This window comes from Schistocerca cancellata, chromosome 4, assembly GCF_023864275.1.
Source record: "Schistocerca cancellata isolate TAMUIC-IGC-003103 chromosome 4, iqSchCanc2.1, whole genome shotgun sequence".
Taxonomy (NCBI): Eukaryota; Metazoa; Arthropoda; class Insecta; order Orthoptera; family Acrididae; genus Schistocerca; species Schistocerca cancellata.
The window spans coordinates 570,044,669-570,067,131 of NC_064629.1; the positions used below are offsets into that span (position 1 = coordinate 570,044,669).

The 22,463-nt window shown below is 38.3% G+C and overlaps 1 protein-coding gene across 8 annotated transcripts in view; it reads right to left on the minus strand.

Annotated features, from left to right (window-relative positions):
- Nucleotides 1–22,463, minus strand: part of LOC126183261 (neuropathy target esterase sws) — a 195,278-nt gene that overhangs the window by 50,891 nt on the left and 121,924 nt on the right. For all 8 annotated transcript variants that reach the window (XR_007536714.1, XR_007536712.1, XR_007536713.1 and 5 more), the window contains exons 20-21: nucleotides 21,798–21,917; nucleotides 2,873–3,059 (exon numbers count right to left, since the gene is read on the minus strand). Coding sequence is in view for 4 of the 8 variants with exons in the window: in XM_049925078.1 (XP_049781035.1) it covers nucleotides 2,873–3,059; nucleotides 21,798–21,917 (307 nt within the window). In the remaining 4 variants the exon portion in view is untranslated. The remainder of the gene's footprint in view (nucleotides 1–2,872; nucleotides 3,060–21,797; nucleotides 21,918–22,463) is intronic.

Here is a 22,463-nt window from a genome sequence, read left to right on the forward strand (position 1 = left end):
TCATCCACATTTTACATACATAGGCTTCCATAACCATAATAATTAAACACTGTCAGTGTAAAAATAGCTTTAGAGTGCAGCTTCTGACATTCACTCTCAAATGCTGTACAATTCTAACATTACATCCTTGTCCCTGAGATACTTGTCCTGAAGAAAAGAGAACAACTTTTAGGACCTTTTACTTAATTTATTTTGTGTACAGGTTCAGGGAGAGGCAGGACTATCTTGATTATGGCAAAACATTCAGAAGGGGAGAACGACAGTGTTTGCCCCTTTCTGGCTGGTCGGTGGTGACAGAATCAAGGCGCGTGCCCTTCAATCTTGAACAATTTTATAAAAATTATTCGGCTACAAAATTTCATTTTTGTGTTACTTATAGCTTTATATGTCAGCTTCATGATGATGTATCATTTCATTAACGGTGGCAAGTTATTATGATATTTGCATTTAAATAAGACACTGTGACAAATTCAAAAAAGCTTGCAACGAAAAATAGGGGTTGCTTTGATTTAGCATCTCATGCATATTACGTAATATGTTGCAGCATATGAAATTCAGCTAACATATTGAATTTTTCCTTAGACTTGGGGTGGAGATCTTTATCTGTCACCAATCTCGAGAAAATTTATTTTATGTAGTGTACTCATTTACAATCATGCGCATCAGCGATAATCCCAGAATAAAACAGCAGTAAAATTCCTCATACATCATAAATGGTTTGAGATATTGGAATGATACTTTGGCAAATGATAGCATGCAATGAGGAGAGCATTTCTCCATATGGTTGTTATGTAGAAATTCATTATCTACCATGTTATTCCACCAACTACAGAGTTTTCAACAAAAGAACATAATTTTTAAGGGCCATTGATAGCTGGTGGAATGAGAAATGCTGTAGGTTTTGGAACAACATAAGTGAAGACATATGTTTATTTTTATCTCAGGATGTGCTTTTCCAAGCTATTGTCCTTAATTTCCCTCAGCCCCTCACTTAATAAATCACTGATACAGAATTCTCTTTCAATTGAGTCTGCACAACATGTTAGTGAGGTGACATTGTGTAAACTCCACTGCCTTTTGGCAAAAGAAGCATATTTTAACATGGCAACCAGAGAAATGTAAGTTTTACTCAAGATTTGCCATTCATTACACTTTTGTTAATGTTACAAATGCTTAACAAGCCAGACAAAAATAAATCACTGGTTTTGTTACATTTTCAGCAGAATTCATTTTAGACACTAACCAAAGCAGATGATCTTTTTGAATGGTCACCACGCAGGTGTGGACGTGGAGGGGCTCTTCTTAATATTTACAAAAAATATGAATGTACACTTTAGTTTAGAATGGCACTTCCCCTCCAGCATTCAGCATTTCTCCTACAGTGCCTGGCCATAATCCCCAGCACTACTGCTCTCCCCATGTGTGCCTTCTGATTGCGCATCTGCCAGCCACATTATTCTGTGTGCACTCTATTTGTACATTAACTGATTCACAGTTTAGTACATGTACACTATCTTATCAAAAGTATGGAGACACCCCTACATAATGCAGAACTGTTCACTAGATGTCATGAGTGGTGAACTTGCCAGTATAAAAAGAGGTGGGAGTACTGTGTTGTCAGTAGAGAAGTAGTAACAGCAGAATAGGTCAATAAGGTTAGCTCAGTGACTTTGGATGTGGATTAGTCCATTGGATATCACCTGAATAAGAAATCCATCAAGGACAGTTCTACCCTTTAAAAGCTACACAAGTCAGCTGTTGGTGATGTGATTGTGAAGTGGAAAAGCATGGGACAACCACAGCTGACCAAGACCAAGCAGACCTCATGTACTGATGGACAAGGACCATCAAACATTGTGGAAGGTGGTTGTAAAAACATGCATGAAATCAGCAGGAGGAATCACTCGTGTTCCAAAGTGCTACCAACAGTCCAGATAGCACAATAAATGTAGCTAGTAAATTAAAAAGAATAGGGTGCAGTGGTTGAACAGCTCCTCATAAGTCACACATTTCTGTAGTCAATAGCTGGCGATGCTTGAGGTGGCATAAAGAACAACACCATTTGACAGTGGATGACTGGAAACGAGTGGTTTGGAGTGATGACCCATGGTATACCCTGTGGCAATCTGATGGAGGGGTGGAGTAGCAATGTCTAGAGAATGTTAGCCGCCACCACGTGTGGAGCCAACATTGAAGTACAGAAGAGGTGGTGTTATGTATGCTATGGAGTGTTGTTATTGCAGTTAAGAAAATGCTAAATGTGGAAAGATATGAACACGTTTTACAGAATTGTGTACTGCATACGAGCACAGTGGAGTAGCGGTTCAGAGTCAATGACTGCAACAGTCTATACAAAGCACTTTCCTTGTGTTTTCTTTCTTCTCTCTTACAACATTTTAATTTGTTACATGCCACTGTCCCAGTAGGCATTCACCATTCCAAACAGTTGCATTATTCAACTTTCAATACATTAATAACTAATTCTATGAGTTAACAGGTTTTCCTCATTACTGAAGTTCTCGATTTGTCACTTTGAGACTACAATATGACAGTCTTATCACAATTTTCTAGGTCTTTCTAATTAGTACGTGTGTTTTCCCCCAGCAATGTATGCATAAGATACTCAACTATTAGGTGATCACATTAATCTATCAATATTATCTACAATTCCAATATTTTTCTCCTCGAAGTAAGCCTATACTACTAAAGCATTATCTGCAAAGTCATGAGATGCACATAAAAATATATACATGAAGAATACTACCAAACATGTTATTAGTAATGGAAGGAAAGACACTCTTAGAGCTGTAGTGTTTTACATAAAAACAAATTCTAAGTAGACATATATTTAAGAATTACATGATTTTCTTACCATGTGTATGCACTCTCATACAGCTTTCCGTAATATCAGTTGTGACTGTAAAATATGGGACCCAGAGATCTTCAATGTGAGTATCTCCAAAAGTAGAACGTATAGTATGATTGAATTCACGACCAGTAAACATTGATGTTACTGGGTAGGTGAGATCCAACATCTGCCTCCACCAGTGGGTGAGTCTCTGTTAAACAAGTACATGTTACAAGATTAACAAGAATGTGTCATTGTTGTTTTCAGTTACATTATTGCGTATAAAAGAAGAAGATTATGCTACCAATCTAAAATTTTAAATCTGAAAGCTATGAAACATTAGTGTGAGAGTTTGGATGAAAACCCACCTCTCACATCTGAAATCTCTGTAATCAGAATTAAAAACAAATTTTCAGTGTGTTTATCAAGGTAACTGCACACCAAGTTAATCAAGGACTTCATAAATACCTTATGGGATACTACTATATTCAGATTCTTAAGGAAAGGGTGAGCTGTGCCTAATTTGAATCCTTACACTCATCAAGGAGCAAACGGGGGCAGTTACACAAGGTGTATAAGGGTACACACAAGTGGGGCATGGAAAGCAGGATGAAGGAATAGAGGAAGAGAGCAAAGGAAATAATGACGAATCTTCATAACCTACAAATATAATTACAGTGGGAGATAGGTGAAGATATGAGGGGGGCAAGGAGGAAGTGATGGGGAGGGGGGCATAAGTAACTGTAGGACAGGGACTAGCAAAGATTGAGAGCCAAAAAGACTGTGGAACTGCTGACACGCTGTTGGAGGGAAAATCCTCAGATGTACAATCCAGACAAGCTAATCACACCGTTTGTGAAGTAGCCATGTTGTGTTGAGCACCATTTGTGCTGGGTGGTCAAACCTGACATTGGTTGAAGTTTGGCAGTGGCCGTTCATTTGAAAGGTCAACTGGTTAGTGGTCATGGCCAAATAAAAGCCCTGCAGTTGTCATAATAGGCTTCAAACATGGAATGAATGCTCCACCTCCTATACAACAGGGTGTACAAGTCATAGGACTGCAATAGTAAGTTTTGTACAGGCACATGTAACAGATCTTACACTTTGATCTTTGTATGCATATGACCTATGACACATGTGGTCAATAGCAGGAGTGGCATATGGGCAGAGCATTATATTTCATATGTTGATCAGGGAATGGAATACCATTTTTGGGAGAGGTGTGAATGACTCCTCATATAAGGGCAAAATGAATGGTAGCTGAATACACTTAGGTCTTTGATTTTGATGTATGTAAAAATACTGACTGTTCGCACTGCCTGAAAGTTTGACACCTGCAATTTTATGGGTGCACCATCTTAGGATTCTTGTTTATTCTTTTACATTCTCTTATAATTCTGTCTTGCCTGGGATAATCAGTGGAGATTGTAATTTTAAACTGATCATTAGATGGAGCCAAAATTTTAGAACAACATGTGTATTTCTTTGTTATTGTGAATATTTGCAGAGCCATGTTTCTGCCACACAGATTCAGCTGTATTAACTGAGCAAAGTGTGGGGTTCGACTGATGACTGAAGACAAATGTGCTTAACAGGTGACTTTCAAAAAGATGACATAGATTTTTCAGATGATGATGCAGTGAACAATTGTGGCGATGATACGGACTACACCAAAGTACACACATTGGAAAGCAAGATAATTAACGTTTCACAATACTCAGTAGTTTTATTCAGATTCCTGTTAATTCATTTGCATGTATGTATTTATGCAGTATAATCAGAAGACAAAAATTGACACTGAGGCATTTCATTCGCAAACAGTAGCATTATTTCTCTGTAAATTATGCAGTAGATTATGGGTGTGGGTGACAGCTTCTTGTCAGATATATTCAAAGGAAGAAAACTGACAACATATCATAACACTCAAGAGAGTACAGTGTAATTATACTGGATGAGAAGAGTGGAACTTCAGACCACCTTATTTTCTTAACAGTCCACAATGAAACTCACATAGTAGAAAATGAATATGTATGCCCAAAGGAATACAAAAAAGTTACAACGCATGAATTTCCTTTCAGCTGCCTTTACACTAGCACTGTAGAAAGTAATTACACTGGCCAAAATTAAAAGGTTTCTGGCAATTATGGCCAATGTGTATCAGTGTGAGTGCTCATATATTAAAACACTGATCACAGAATTCTGTTGCCATCAGACTTCAGAAAGTAAGTTGCACATTATTATGGCAAACCAAGTAACTTTTATTGAATCCTGCACTACACTTCAAAGTGACACGACACTATTTTTCAACATAGTCATCAAGTCTGTAAACAGTGGTCAGAACACACTATCTATCATTCAATTTATAAATGATAGAAAGCCGCTCTTTGGTCACAAGACCATCGAAGAAGTGCTGTGTAGACGTCCTCTTCGTTGGAAATTCTCTTTCCCCCTGGTGGTCTTTCAGCTTGCTGAAATCACACAGCGCAAGATGTGGACTTCCCAATCAGCATAACTCTTGTGTATGTGGCCTTGGTCAAACTGTTAGCATCATTTCACTACAGCTAGACATGAAATTGCATTTGGTCCATATATATCCAGAATTTCATGGTGAATCTGTGGTAATTTAGATGTTTTTCCCACATGAAGTATGCTGTCCTGCATACTTAATATTTAGAGTATGTTTCAGCTGTCACACAACTTTATGAACACTGTGATGTTATCCATACAGCAGTGGAACTGTATCTACAGGAACCCAAGAACATGTACTTCCTTCTGACAATGTGCCACTCTCTATGTGCACATCTTCTTAGCGATGGTTGCGGGACTCGGCTGTTCAAATAGGATGTCAAATTAAATGCCTTTCAGCCATCAATTTTCAACCTTATTTTATTGGGCAACCAGCTTTAGCGTTTTACTACATCACCTTCAGGCCCCTGACCGACGTGTAGGAATAATCTACAACACTTCTCAGGGACCTGAAAATGGCGTAGTAAAATGCTTGAACTGGTTGCCCAATAAAATAAGGTTGAAAATTAACAGATGAAAGGCCTTTAACTTGACATCCTCATGTGTCGTTCTTGTTACACAATGATCTTAGCATGGAATGACATGTGTAATTTACTTTCTGAAATGCCTAACAATATGAAATTTGTGTCTAAAACTCGTAGTCTGTGAATACATTACATATAATTTCACACTTCAATATAGCTCACAATTTGCTATGAAAAAAAAGGATAAACTGGGCATGATACACAGCAGAAAAGAAACTGTGTGCTAATTTCCAGTCACCATATCCACTACCTCAAAACACGGTTACAGGCTAAAAGATGTCTAAATTAGATTTTCCCTGCAGATTTCAAGCTTTACATGAAAAAAAAAAAAAAAAAAAAAAAAGTGAACACAGCTGTACACCTTAACGAAGTGACTTATACAGTATGTTTTATCGAGAATTTCACTGCTTATGCAAGTAAGAAGCATGTCACTATGACATATGACTTTGCTTAGTGATTTGTCTGCAAAGAGTTACACTTCCTTTACAGACAAATTTTATAAAAGTCTTATGCTTGCTTCAGAATTCAAAGTTGCAAAATCTGTTCTTGTGGAACCATAAGAAAATCTAAATAGAAATCACACTATGAAGTACAAGAGTCCAAGGAAATTTCTTAACACTGTGTTGGAAAGACATCTACATCTATACTCTGCAAAGCACTATGAGGTGCATGGCAGAGGCTACTTCTCATTGTACCAGTTATTAGTATTTCTTCCTGTTCCAGTCACGTATGGAGCACAGGAAGAATGACTGTTTGAATACCTCTTTGTATGCGATAATTATTCTAATCTTATCCTCACAAACCGTATGCGAGTGATATGGAGGGTGTTGTAATATATCCCTAGAGTAATTATTTAAAACCAGTTCTTGAAATGATGTTATCAGACTTTCTTAGGATAGTTTCCAGAATGAGATTTTCACTCTGCAGCGGAGTGTGCGCTGATATGAAACTTCGTGCAGATTAAAACTGTGTGCCCGACCGAGACTCGAACTCGGGACCTTTGCCTTTCGCGGGCAAGTGCTCTACCATCTGAGCTACCGAAGCACGACTCACGCCCGGTACTCACAGCTTTACTTCTGCCAGTATCTCGTCTCCTACCTTCCAAACTTTACAGAAGCTCTCCTGCGAACCTTGCAGAACTAGCACTCCTGAAAGAAAGGATACTGCGGAGACATGGCTTAGCCACAGCCTGGGAATTGTTTCCAGAATGAGATTTTCACTCTGCAGCGGAGTGTGCGCTGATATGAAACTTCCTGGCAGATTAAAACTGTGTGCCCGACCGAGACTCGAACTCGGGACCTTTGCCTTTTGCGGGCAAGTGCTCTACCATCTGAGCTACCGAAGCTGTAAGTAAAGCTGTGAGTACCGGGCGTGAGTCGTGCTTCGGTATCTCAGATGGTAGAGCACTTGCCCGCGAAAGGCAAAGGTCCCGAGTTCGAGTCTCAGTTGGGCACACAGTTTTAATCTGCCAGGAAGTTTCATATCAGCGCACGCTCTGCTGCAGAGTGAAAATCTCATTCTGGAAACAATCCCCAGGCTGTGGCTAAGCTATGTCTCCGCAGTATCCTTTCTTTCAGGAGTGCTAGTTCTGCAAGGTTCGCAGGAGAGCCTCTGTAAAGTTTGGAAGGTAGGAGACGAGATACTGGCAGAAGTAAAGCTGTGAGTACCGGGCGTGAGTCGTGCTTCGGTAGCTCAGATGGTAGAGCACTTGCCCGCAAAAGGCAAAGGTCCCGAGTTCGAGTCTCGGTCGGGCACACAGTTTTAATCTGCCAGGAAGTTTCTTAGGATACTTTGCATCTCTCTTCAAGAGTTGTCCAGTTCAATTCTTTCAGTATCTCTGTGACACTCTCCCATGGATTAAACAAACCTGTGACCATTTGTGCTGCCCTTCTCTGTATATGTTCAATATCCCCTGTTAGTCCTATCTGGTATGGGTCCCACACACTTGAGCAATATTCTAGAACTAGTCACAAGAGTGATTTGTAAGCAATCTCTTTTGTAGACTGGTTGCACTTCCCAGTGTTCAACCAATAATCCGAAGTCTACCACCTGCCTAACCCACGACTGAACCTACGTGATCATTCCATTTCATACCCCTACAAAGTGTTACACCCAGGTACTTGTATGAGTTAGCCAATTCCAATAGTGACTCATTGATATTATACCTCACAGTATATATATTCACTTATGAAATTTGTTGTTAATAATCCAACCCAGTTCAAAAGTAATAGCAGTGTCCATAGCTATAACACCAGAAGAAAGGATGATCTTCACTATGCAGGGTTAAATCTGACTTTGGCACAGAAAGGGGTAAATTATGCTGCCACAAAAGTCTTTGGTCACCTACCAAACAGCATCAAAAGCCTGACAGATAGTCAACCAACAATTAAAAATAAATTAAAAGAATTTCTAGATGACAACTCCTTCTACTCATTGGCTGAATTTTTAGATATAAATTAAGGGAGGGGGAAAAAAACTAACTTAAACATTAGTGTCATGCAATATTTTGTGTAATGTAATATCTTGTACAGACATCTTTTATTAACCTGACACGTTCCATATCATTACGAAGTGTCGTATTCATGATCTATGGAACAAGTATTAATCTAATCTAATCTATAGTCACACAATACTGCATTTTTTAATTTTGTGAAGTGCAAAATTTTACATTTTTGAACATTTAGAGGAAGTTGCCAATCTCTGCAACACATTGAAATCCTATCAAAATCTGACTGAATATTCATGCAGCTTCTCTCAGATAGTACTTCATTATAGACAACTGCATCATCTGCAAAAAGCCTGATTTTACTATTAATATTGGCTGCAAGGTCATTCATACACAACAGGAACAGCAAGGAGCCCAACACATTTCCCTGGGGTACAACCGAAGTTACTTCTACATCTGACAATGACTTTCCATCTAAGATAACACACTGTATCCGCCCTACCAAAAGTCCTAAATCCAGTCACAAATGTCACTTGATACCCTATATGATTGTACTTTTGACAATAGGTGTAGGTGCGATACTGAGTTAAATGCTTTTGGAAATCAAGAAACACTGCATTTACCTAGTTGCCTTGATCCAAAGCTTTCAGTATGTCATTTGAGAAAAGTGCGAGTTGAGTTTCACATGGTCAGTGTTTTCGAAATCCGTGCTGGTTGGCATTGGGGAGTCATTCTGTTCAAGATACCTCATTATGTTTGAGCTCAAAATATGTTCTAAGAGTCTACAACAAATCGAGGCAAAAGATATTGGACGGTAGTTTTTTGGATCACTTCCACTACCCTTCTTGTAGACAGGTGTGAACTATGCCTTTTTCCAAGATTTGGGCATTGCTTTTTGTTCAAAGTATATACAATAGATTACAGTTGGAAGAGGGACTAACTCAGCTGCAAATTCAGTATAGAATCTGACAGTGATTCCATGGGGTCCTGCAATTTGTTCAATTTTAACGATTTCATCTGTTTCTTAACACCACTGACACTAATACTTATTTCATTCATCTTTTGAGTGTTATGAGAATTAAATTGGGGTAATTCTCCAGGGTTTTCCTTTGTAAAGGAACATTTGAAAATGGAGTTAAGCATTTCATCTTTTGTTTTGCTACCCTCAATTTTAGTTCCTGTCTTATTTGCTAGGGACTGGACACTAACTTTGGTGCCACTGACAGCCTTTACATACAACCAGAATTTCTTTGAATTTTGTGAAATGTCATTTGACAATATTATGCTACAATAGTCATTGATAGTCTCATGCGTTGCTCTTTTGACAACCAAATGTGTTTCAGTCAGCATCTCTCTATCTATAGCCCTACACTTTGTTTTACACCTATTATGCAGTAACCTCTGCTTCCTTAGAAATTTTTTTTTCAGTGACTGTATACCATGGAGGTTCCCTCCAATTATGAAATGTTCTACTGGGTACATATCTATCCAGTGCATGGTTAACTAGTCTCTTAAACTTGACCCAGACTTCCTCTATTGACCTGTGCTGAAAGTTTCAAGTTTCGCACTGAGATATGACATTACTGATTTTTTATCTAGTTTACTGAACATATATATCTTTCTGCTTGTTTTGGTTGTCCTTTGTACTTTGGTAATCATTGTAGCCACAACCACATCAGTCACTGATACCAGTTTCAATGTGGACATCCTCATTGGCATTAGATCCAATATACGTATTTCCCTCATGACTGGGTTTCCTAACTATCTGTTCTAAGTAGTTTTCAGAGAATGCATTCCGTAAAGTTCCACAGGATGTCTTATCACACCGACCACTAAAAAAACTGTAATTTTCTGAATTAATTGTTGGATGATTATAGATGATAAGCACTAAGCACATAGTAGCAAAAAGAAGAGGCAGGAATTCAAAGCCATCCTGTATGGTGGGTTACACTTAAGAAAGTTGGGTGTTGTTTTGTCTGTCCAATGTCTATCAGGGCATTTCAGCACTGAACTCTGAAATGTCAGAGGAATTCAGTTCCCAAGAAGCTGATAGTGCTAGTAAATTCCTGCATATGTAATAACAAAACAATGAGTGAATGCCTCACACTTCTTAGTTTATGGTAATCATCTGTGGTGATCTGGCAGAGAGACAGAATATCATATGCCAACTCAGTGGATTAGGACTCAACAGCTTATTTAGCAGAAAGCATCTTGCCAAAACAATTCTAAACACAAGGTTGAAGAAGACAGAAACAATGACAATAATTAGAATGCTCTCAAAGTTATAAGAAGCTAACTGAAGAAGGTATCAAAATATATATAACTAAAATTGAGGGTAGCAAAACAAAAGATGAAATGCTTAACTCCGTTTTCAAATGTTCCTTTACAAAGGAACAGGGACAGGTATACACTCGCGTACACATATCCATCCGCACATATACAGATACAAGCAGTGGAATGTTTCCCTCTATTATACCTACTTCAGTTAGCTTCTTATAACTTTGAGAGCATTCTAATTATTGTTATTGTTTCTGTCTTCTTCAAGCTTTTGTTTAGAATTGTTTTGGCAAGATGCTTTCTGCTAAATAGCTGTTGAGTCCTAATCCACTGAGTTGGCATATGTCTGCTTCTGTCTGTATATGTGCGGATGGATGTGTGTGTGTGTGTGTGTGTGTGTGTGTGTGCACGAGGGCGCGCGCGTGTGTATACCTGTCCCTTTTTCCCCCCAAGGTAAGTCTTTCCGCTCCCGGGATTGGAATGACTCCTTACCCTCTCCCTTAAAACCTACATCCTTTCGTCTTTCCCTCTACTTCCCTCTTTCCTGATGAAGCAACCGTGGGTTGTGAAAGCTTGAAATTTGTGTGTGTGTTTGTGTGGAATAGCATCATGCATAATACAAAGTACAAAAATTTATTGAACAAAAGAGAAAACTGTATCATAAAAGCTCCCCAGAATACATCATTGTGCATAATATTTGCTTTATGCTTCATTATTCAATACGTACGTCTGTGAATAAAAATTAAATCAGTTTCTGGGAGTTCAGAACTTTTACAACTCATTTTTCTTCTTTTTAACAGTAAAAGTACTCAGGCATGCAAAAATATTCATCTTCTTAAGTAGCCCTACAGCCCTTGGTGAGCCTTGGCTTCTTCAACAATCTTCCTGCACATTTCTCGGTTATTTGCTGCTCTTTTCCACCCCTGGACTCCCATACTGGTGATATCCATTGTTACCTCATCAATCCATCTTCTTCTAGGTCTCCCTTTTCGCCTAGCTGAATGGATCACACCTTTCATCATTTTCTTTGGAATTCTATCCACTGCCATTTGCTCCAAGTGTCCCAGCCATCATATTCGCTGTGATTTCACAAATTTTGCTGTGATTTCACAAATTTTACTATGTCCCTGCCTTGTATTAACTCTTGTAATTCGGCATTGGAGCGTATTCTCCAGCCTTCTTCCTCCCTTATTAGCCCATAGATTTTGCATAGTATTTTCTCCTCAATGGTTCTTAGTGCATTTTTATCGTGTTCTGTCAATGTCCATACCTTTGACCTGTATGTGATAACTGGGTGGACTAGGGAATTATATTTTAGCAGTTTTGTTTTTCTTGTAACAAGGCTATTATTGAAAAGTTGCATATTTGCAAGGTAATTCTTTCCCTTATAGCCTTTCCAATACTTTTATCATTCGTTATTAGGTCTACCAAGTAGTTAAAAGAGGACATTCCTTTGAAGCATTTCCCATTGATGTTTAGGTTTTTAGGGGTTCTTCTGGCCTCAGATTGTGACATTACCATATATTTTGTTTTGTTTTCATTTACTATGAGGCCAATTTTTAAGGCTTCTGTTTCCTTTGCCCGGTATGTTTCTAGGAGGGTATTGATATTTTTCTTCCTTCTATAGCAATGTCATCAGCGTATGCACATATCTGGCTAGTTTTCATAAATATGGTGACTGTTATGTTGATTTTATTTACTACACTGTGCAGGGCTATATTGAATAGCACAGTGGAGAGACTATCACCTGCTAAGGACCTTTGCTTTTGTTCTTGTCTCTGTCACAGTCATTCTGATTGACTTACCAAGATGGCGCCGGTAGAAAAGTGTAGTGGCACTGTGCTCTCATCCAAAAGGCAAAAAATAAGCAGTTCGTCGTGTAAAGAATGTGAAAAGCGAGTTATGAAAGGTATTTGGTGTGTCAAGTGCAACTATTGGTTACACGAAAAGTGCGCAAAAATAAACTTAAAATACATCAGTGAGGATTTTCCGTGGACGTGTCACGCTTGTTTACGTAGCGAAACGGCTGATCTTGCAACTATAGAGGACTCCAAAAATGAAATTATAAAATTACTTCAAAATGACATTCAGGCATTAAAAACTGAAATACTATGTTTAAAGGAAGAAAATTCTAGATTAATACTTGAAAAACAGTCCGATGTGGGTAAAATACATAAAACAAAACAGCAACAAGAATTGAAAACCACGTGTAAAAGTGCAACTGCAAATGCAAGTAGTGTCACCAAAACTACAAAAAGTAGTCCTAAGGTTAAACAAGCTCAATTTCAGTGTAAAAATAATATTAAAATTTACGGAGATAGTCATGCACGCAATATTTCTGATTGTATGTCTAACTCGACCACAGAAAACGTGCGCATTTCATCCGTTATTAAACCTGGGGCGAAGTTTGTTGATGTAACAAGCTCTGTAAACAATGACTGTACCGATTTTACAGAAAGTGATGTTGTTGTTATTATAGCAGGTTCAAACGACGTTTATTGCAACGAGGCCATTTCATTTATTAAAAAGTTGATTGTTATGTTAATGATGTTGTCCCATACAAATGTGATCTTGTCAAATATTCCGGCGAGATTTGATCTGCCTGACTGGTCGTGTGTGAACCGAGAAATCCGATCTACAAATAAAAAATTAAAACATTTCTGCTCCAAGTTAAAAAATGTGAGACTGCTGGACCTTAACAGTTATCAAAGAAGCAGCTTCACTGTACATGGACTACATCTTAATCGTCTGGGTAAGAATACTCTAGCAACTGACATCAACAGAGCTATTGAGGAAACAAAAAGCGATAATTCAAATCTGATACCTTTTACCTCAGATGTCATACACACGAAAGACGGAAGTGATAATTATATATGCCTGCAGAGCAAGCAAACGGAAATAATTCCTCACTGCAGTGTCAAGACTGTTGATTTTTTAGGATTAAAAAGTCCCTCAGTGTTCCCAATTTAGAAACTATCAATTTGTGTGATAATGTTAACCTTGAGAAGGATATATCCTCAATGCCTGAATGTCATTTTGAAGTAAGAAGGATATATCCTCTAATATATCATTTTTACATTATAATGTTGAGGGCTTGGGTAACAAAATCGATGTATTTGAGGCCTTAGTTACAGATCTAGCTCCACATGTAATCGTGGTTACAGAGCATCAAAAAGCTAACCATAATATTCAGTATTATAAGTTACAGGAGTATAATCTTACATCGTTTTTTTGTAGAACAGAACATAAAGGAGGGGGTGTTGCTACTTACGCAAGGAAATGTAACCTAATAAGTTCTGTTGAAAAAGTATCATGGGTTAAGGATTATTGTATCGAGAAAGACTTTGAAGCAGTGATAATTAAGTTAATGATTGTATCCGTCCCACTTATTGTGGTAGGTATATATCAAGCCCCTTCTGGTAATCTCGAGGTTTTCCTGGAAGCACTGGATAGTGTATTGGGGAAGCTAAGCAAGGGTGGCAATACAGTAAATATTATAATGTTAGGAGACTTTAATATAAACACACTAAGCAACAGCCAGGAATGCAAAGGTTTACAAGACTGCATAAGATCCTATGATATTAAAGATCTACTTGGTCATGTGCCCACTAGAATAACTGAGTCAAGCAGCAGTTCCATAGATCATGTGATGACCAATTATGAAAATGTTGTGTCGGCACAGACTGTAAACGGGCACATATCTGATCATCTAGGACAATTATTAGTGATTGGTTGTCTTAATAAACTTAAACAAAACAAAAAATATGAGAATAGAAGATTATTTTCTGAATACATCACCACCTTGCTAAAGAAAACTTTGGGTCAAAAATCTTGGGAATCAGTTTATAGAGAAAGGGGAGTTGACAGCAAATGGGAAGTATTTGTAAAAATTTTAACTAGACATATTGATATTACTAACCCGGCAAAGAAGATCAATGTAAATAAAAATAAACCTCCAGTAGTCAAACGTGTAAAACTTGATGAAAAAACGAAAAGACTCAAAGAAGGAATGGAGTATATGTATAAGCTACACAGAGAAATCAGTCTTGATTCATATAAAGAGGATTATAAAAAATATAAATATAAGTATCGCAAGGAAGTAAGGAGAAGGAAAGTAGAACATATTAGTAAACAGATCCGACATTCTGACTGTGTCTCAAAGTCGTGCTGGGCAGTAGTTAATGATATGAGGAACACTGATTCAAAAACTAAAATTAATAATATAGAGTTGAGTATACATAATGATAATTTTTCTGATCCTTATATAGTTAGCAATATATGTAATGATTTCTTTATAGATGCTATTGAAAATGATACTTGCATGAAACAGGAGAGGCAGTTTTAATATGATAAGGAAAAGGAACGGGACTCTTGTATGCTACCTACAGTAACCATCAAGGACGTAACAGAGCTAATTGACAACCTAAAAAATAAAAGATCAGCTGGATGGGATGAATTCTCTCCTTTTGTGTACTTGAAGAAGGTGTGTTTCCGAAGAAACTGAAACTTGCTTTAGTTAAACCTTTATATAAAAAAGGGGAAAGAAAACAACCACAGAACTACAGACCAGTTGCCTTAACGTCAGTGTTTGGTAAATTAACTGAAAAAATAATGCTAGGAATCCTAATTGAGCACTATAATATGAATAACTTAATAGGAGATTTCCAACACGGCTTTAGAAGTGGTCGGAGCACCATATCTGCAGCAGTACAGTTTGTACACTGTCTGATGGAGAAAATAAATGAGGGTTACGAAACGGCAGGAGTGTTTTTAGATCTTTCCAAAGCGTTTGACAGAGTCCATCATGGCGCTCTTTTAAGTAAACTTGCTTATAATGGTGTCAGTGGGAAACTGTTGCTTTTAATAGAATCTTACCTTAAAGATAGACAACAATGCACAGAAGTTGTGTATGATAATGGAGAGGTAATTGCAAAAAGAAGATCAAAGATAAGGAACATAAATTTTGGTGTGTCACAAGGCTCTATCTTGGGCCCCTTCTTGTTTATTTGCTACGTGAATGATTTCCCAAAAGTATTAGACACCAGTCATCGTATTACTATGTATGCTGATGACACCTCTGGGGTTTGCTGGGCACGTAGTAATGATGACCTAAATTCAGTGGTACAGAATTTTGTTGAAAAAGCCCAAACACATTTTGAAAAAGAAAACCTGAGGGTCAATATTAACAAAACTAATTTAATTTATTTTAAGACAAGTAGTTCAAATAAAAATACTGTTCTAAATGACGACATTCAGGAAAATAACTGTTCAGAATGTAAATTTCTGGGGATATATATAGATGACAGACTTTCGTGGAATCAGCAAATAGATCATGTCTGTGGTAAAATAACATCTAGTCTGTATTTACTAAAGATTAGTTCAATATTTAGATATCGAAGCAATAACAATAGCGTATTTTGGGTTGGTGTATCCCCATCTATCTTATGGAATTGTATTGTGGGGTGGGTGTAGCCAATACAATATAAAAAGGGTATTTGCATTGCAGAAAAGAGTAATAAGAACTATGGCAAAAGTAAGACCCAGAACTTCATGTAAAAACCTGTTTATTAAGTTTAATATTATGACTATCTATGCAGTATATATGTTTCAATCAATATTATTAGTGAAAAAAGACAAAAAAGTGACAAACAGGAATATGGAAATCCATGATTACAATACAAGACAAAAATCAGACTTTCATATGGTGAGCAGACAATTGAATCTAACAAAAAATACCCCATTCATTAAGGGAGCAATATTTTATAATTCTCTGCCAAACAACCTGAAACAGCTTTCTGGTAGAATTTTTAAAAACGAGTTAAAAAATGGCTTGTATTGAAGTGCCCATACAGTATGGTGCTGACATGATTTGACCTCAGGAATGCTATATTAAATATACTTAACTGATATTTTACTTAGTAGCATGTAATCTATTTATATTGTGTATCAATAATCTAAATGTAATTATTATAACATTGCCCATGCATGTTAAATACATGTTTCGAGCTGTAAGATAAATAAATAAATAAATAAATAAATAAGTCTTATTAGTTTACCACATATACCAACGTCTTTCAGTACTCTGTATAGTTCTTGCCAGTTTATGCTGTCAAAGGCTTGTTCGAAGTCGATGAATAGGAAATGCAGACCTATATCATATTCATAGAACTTTTCCATCATTTGTCTTATCACAAATATTTGATCAGTTGTCCCCTCTCTGTTCGAAAGCCACACTGATATTCCCCTAGTATGCCTTCTGCACACTTCTGTATCCTTTCGTTTAATATGCTTGTGAAGATCTTATAAGCTGTGCTTAGGAGTGTTATACCTCTAATGTTTTCATGTGCTGTTCTGTCCCCTTACTTATAAATGGGGATTATTATTCCAATTTTCCAATTATCTGGCACAGTTTCTGTTTCTCATATATATGACATTAATGTGTGCAGTTCCTTTATTACAGCCTTACCACTAGTTTTTATTAATTCAGCAAGTATGCTGTCTTCCCCAGGGGCTCGATTGGTTTTTGACTTGTGCACAGCCTGGGAGACCTCTTGTAGTGTTGGCTTTCTTGCCTCATTGGTTTCATTGTCTACTTCCAACTCCACTCTTTCCTCCCGTGTGGCTGTCTCTTCATCTTCTAGGCTGGTGCTTAGTGTAGCTTTGAAATACTCTGCCCATCTTCCCACTATCTGTTCTTCCTCCCTTATCATTTTCCCATCTCTACTGGAACAGGCCATTGCTTTTGGTTGGAATCATTTTTCCTGTAGCATTTTGCCTGTAGCATGATAGAACTTTCTTATTTCACTCTGTTCCTTTAATTCTTCTAGTTCTTGAAATTTCTTCTTATTCGACTCTCTTTTCTTTCTCTTGCACAGGCTGTTAGCTCTTCTCCTCGATTCTCTATATTGTTCCACATTATTTCTGGTTTCTCTCTGTAACACTTTTGTTCTTGCCCTGTTCTTTTTCTCTATTTCTGACTTGCAATCTTCATCAAACCATTCCTGGGTTCTTCTATTCCTTCTTATGCCTGTTATTTCCTCTGCAGCATCCTTAATGGCTTTTTCAATCCTGTTCCACCTTTCGTCTACTCCTACTGCAGTCTCTTAATTGCTCAACTTTCTGCTTAGTGTTACTTGGTATTTTTTTACTTCATCAGGGATGTTCAGTTTGCCTGTATTCCATTTCATCATCTTTCCTATTCTATTGCCATTTGTTAGTGACAGTTTCTCTCTCAAGACTGATTTTATCACAAAGTGGTCTGAATCACAGTTTGGTCCTCTGCAGCTCCATACATCCATAGCTGATGTGGAGTGGCATACAATCACTAAAATATGGTCAATCTGATTGACTACTCCATTGGCTGCAGACTTCCAAGTAACCAGATGGATCTTTTTGTGTGGAAAGCAGGTACTTTTAATAATCATATTATTCCTTGCTGTGAATTGGCATAATAAGTCTCCATTCTCGTTGTTTTCTTCATGTAGTGAATATTTTCCAGAAACTCCATATGGGTGTTCATTCCTCCCTATTTTTGCATTAAAATCTCCTATTGCTAGCATCAGGTCATATTTAGGTACTGCGCAGCATACTTTTCCAAGCCAATTATATTCTTTTTCCTCTGTTGGTGCATGTGCATTAACTATTGATATATTCCTAAATTTCCCTCTTAGTCTTCTGAGTCTGCACATCCTTTCATTTATGGGTTCAAATTCTAGAAGGCTTTTCCTAACTCCCCTAGTTATTATAAACACCGTTCCAAGTTGGCCTGTTCTTTCTTCTGGTCCACTATACACCAATGAATGCTCAGGTTTATCTATCATGCAAAAATATTACTACAAATTAATATGTGGGATAGAGGTTTTCTAAGGATGCAACAGTTCGTCGTCATCATCATGTGTGATATGGTTCTCCACACTAGCCTATCATGTGAAAGCCTCTACAACTCTGCATTACTGCTGCAACCTACAACCATTTGAATCTGCTTATTGTAGTCAATCCTTGGTTTCCCTCTACTGTTTTTACCCTACACTTCTTTCCATCGCAAAATAATAATTCCTTCATGCTTCCGGTTGTGTCCTATCAACCAATCCCTTACTTTAGCAAGGTGTGCTATAAAAATCTTTTCTCTCCAATTTCATTCAGTATGCTTTCATTATTTGTTTGATCCACCCGTATCATCATCATCATTTTTCTGCAATGACAGATTTCAAAAGCATCCCTTCTCTTTTTCCTGAACTGTTTATCATGAATGATTCACTTTCATACAAGGCTATACTCCAGACACTTTCCGAAAAGACTTTCTAATACTTAAATTTATCTTCCATGACAGCAAAATTATATTTTTCAGAAATTCTTTTGCATAGCAATAGAAATGCATGAAAATAGGAATAGAGGGAGGGAGATGGGGAGGGGGTGGGATGAGGAGCAGGAGGAGATTGAAATGAAACCATAAAGAGTTTCTGTTCTGTCTGGATACTGGTGGATCAACTGGTGCTGCAAGGTAGCTGCTGCACCTGAGTGAGTGTTGGCTGTTCGATTTCCAGGCCGACTGCACTGCTCTGGATGATGACGTGGTGCTAGCAACTGTAGTATCACAGGCATTTTGTGTCTTGTGGTTGCCTGCATTTCGGTGGCATCTTCTGTACTTAAATAGGTTGGTTTGCACCAGTCAACAGACACTAACGTGTCTACCTTTCTAATGTGGAGAGTGGGTGTCCTTCCATTTCTTATCTTAACCATGTAAGGACAATGACAGGGAGGCTAAAGTGATCTGAGAAGTTTGCGATGTTGGAAGAAAATGTGTTTCATAGTTTCTAGGCCTTTAAAAACAAAATCACCTTGTTTTCTATGAAGTGTTGTTCCACTCAATCGCATAGGCTCCATTTGTCTTTGGAGTACCATGGGGAAGAAATTTTGAGTAGAGTGTGGGGGCTGAGATGTGGTTTGAAAAACACTCCTGGTGAATGTAGAAGTTCACCATAGACCAATGCTGATGGAGAGGCCTGCAAGTCTTCTTTTAAGCACTCATTGCAGTATCGTCACTTTGTGCTGCTACCAGCTTGGTGAAACCCGCAGGTGTGGAAATGGTTTCCACTCTAGACAAAGGATTGGTGGTGACGTTTTTCAAACCAGAAACAACATCTTAGTAGTCCTGTCTCTTACCGCAAAATGTTGTGATAGGTACACTGGCTGGTGTTGCTGGCAGATTTGCCTGCCACGCATGAGATGCCTCTGTTCATGTTTTCCATACAGAAACACAGTGATCTGCACCTACATGCTCTGTTGCCAGAATGACTCATGCTGGTCTGGTGAGGGCGAGGAGTGCACACTGCATCATCCATGAGATGCTATGCAATTTTGTAATTCGTGCAGAACAGGGGCTGCGAACCGTCTTGTCAACTTGTCGAGATGTGAGGTGATATAGTCTGTCCTGTCCCTGCCAGACATCGCAGTAAAACTTGCTGAGTGCTGGCCTCAGATACTGTATCCAGTGTCTATGCCAGCTTGCTCGAGTTTGACTCTTGTGTTGCCAAGAGTAGGGTGCGCTGCATGTTGGCAACTGAAATCCATCTGAACTGTAGGAGTGGGTGCAGGAATTTTTGGTCCAGCCAGGGGTGTGGAGGCATTGCAAGAACTATGACGGCTTTCAGTCACCAATTTTATCCCTCTCCAACAATTAAGCAAAGCATTACGTATAAGCGGGGGAAAGCCACTGAGTGAGCTTGACTTTTAGTAACTCACTTTTCAGACGCAGACGGTTTGTGATGACATTACTAACCTCACTGGAAGAGTGCCAGTCCAATAGTCACCATGTGTACATATTTGGTGGAGTCTTGCGTTATCCCAATGGTGAGTAAATGGATTTCTACATTTATGAACTGCAGTGGTGGACAGTCCATCCAATGGGCTGGTACTTTACGTGCCAAGTGGTTCACCTGCACTGTTGGTTTAGTATCAGAGGATGGTGGAGGATAATATGAATATTTGGACTTGTGGCTGTGGGCAGGTACAAGAAGGGTTACACTCGGGACACAGGTCAAGCTGGTGTTGGCCACAGACAGGTTGTCGTCTGGCTATGCCAGGTTGCTTTCCTGGCCACGTGACTGCAGCAACTCCTGTGATTGTACTGCAGGTAGCACTTTTGCTTCCAGTCATGTTCATAGTTGCTCCTGGTACTGCTCTCGCAGTGAGGTCACCTCTTCCATGTGCTGACACTGCTGACTGCACAGTAGCTGCTGCTGGTGTTGCAGCTGTTGCTGATGTCATTACTATTGCCGGTGTCATAATTGTTGCTGCAATAGTAGTAGTAGTTGTTGTAACTATCCAGTGAAAATTTTGTTAGGGTCACCCCTTCATAGATAGTTAATACATAGCACCCTTCACTTACATATAATACTTTTTACTGGTCTGTAGAAAAACAAGACAAATGACTACTATCATAGATAATATTGTCACCCCACTGGGTAACAGGTGCCTAACAACTGCACACATTATTATGCAATATTGCAGTGCCTGTGTTACTCAAAATTATGATGCAACATTCCTTTGGACACGTATACATGTCTGAAGGAACACAGGGTTGATGACATACAGAAGTTTTGGTCTGGCCATGAGTCATGCTCAGATAGCCAGGTGGCGACCGCTCACAATAAGCAGCATATCCAGGTTCGAGCCCCGGTCTGGCACAAATTTCATTGTCATCATTCCATTCTACAGCTGATGGTTATCCATATTCACAACTGTGGATACACTTAATTACAAGCGATCTACTGACAGCTGCTGCGCATGATCTTTCCAGCATTGGTCATTTGTGATGCTGCAAACAATAGGTGTGGAGTAACACGAAAGCTGAGGTTGATACAAGTACATTATTTGGGTTTGTAGAAGTTCACAGCAATTTATTATCTAAATTTTGACAGGTGCATGTGCATAATTATTCATACTTTGCATAATTAGTTTGTACTTCATATAAAATTAAAATGACAGTTTGTTTCTCCTCCGTATTTATGACAGATGGGAAACTGCATAACCAGCTGGAGGAACAGCTATTCAGTATATGTGACACATCATTATAAATATTTGATGGGGCAGTAAACAATCTGCCTTTCTTGGGTCTAACATATGCAGTTTCCTATCTGTAACAAAGTCTCCTAATTAAGCAAATGCACGACCATACCTTAGACCAGTCTCGAGCTTTCTGCGTCATTGTAGTGACATCCCTCTCCATGCACCACAGAGCACCCATGAAGGCACCTATGCTAACACCTCCAACCATATCAATTGGAATGCCAGCTTCCTACATAGAAAAAAAAAACACACATTGGAACTCAGAATTGCTTATAGTAGTAGTATTTTAGACAAAAACATGATCACTAAACTAAAACACCAGTGATAGAAGAATGGGTTTTAATAATTACTTTTTATAAAGTTTCTAATCAATTTACAATATTTATGACACATTATTCATGGCAAGAAAGACATCTTTAAAACTAGAATTCTGTCACACACACTTGCCTAAAAATTGATGAGTTGGACACCCTAAGTATGCCCTACAATCGTCTATCTAAAAATTTAGAAACAACTTGAGGCATCACCAAAACCTTAAAATAAATTCCAAGTTCATTTCATTATCAAGTATGACAGATGGCAGATCAGCCGGTAAACTAGTTGCAGCCCTCTTGTCATGATATAACACAAATTTAGTTCTGGCATAAAGAATTTTTTATGGCAGAAGTACCACACAGTGCTGGGAATATAATGTGACTGCCACTGCTCACAAATCTCTGGTGAAACCACTAGTGAGGTATCATATAAGTCACTGATGAATGCAGCAATACCCTCC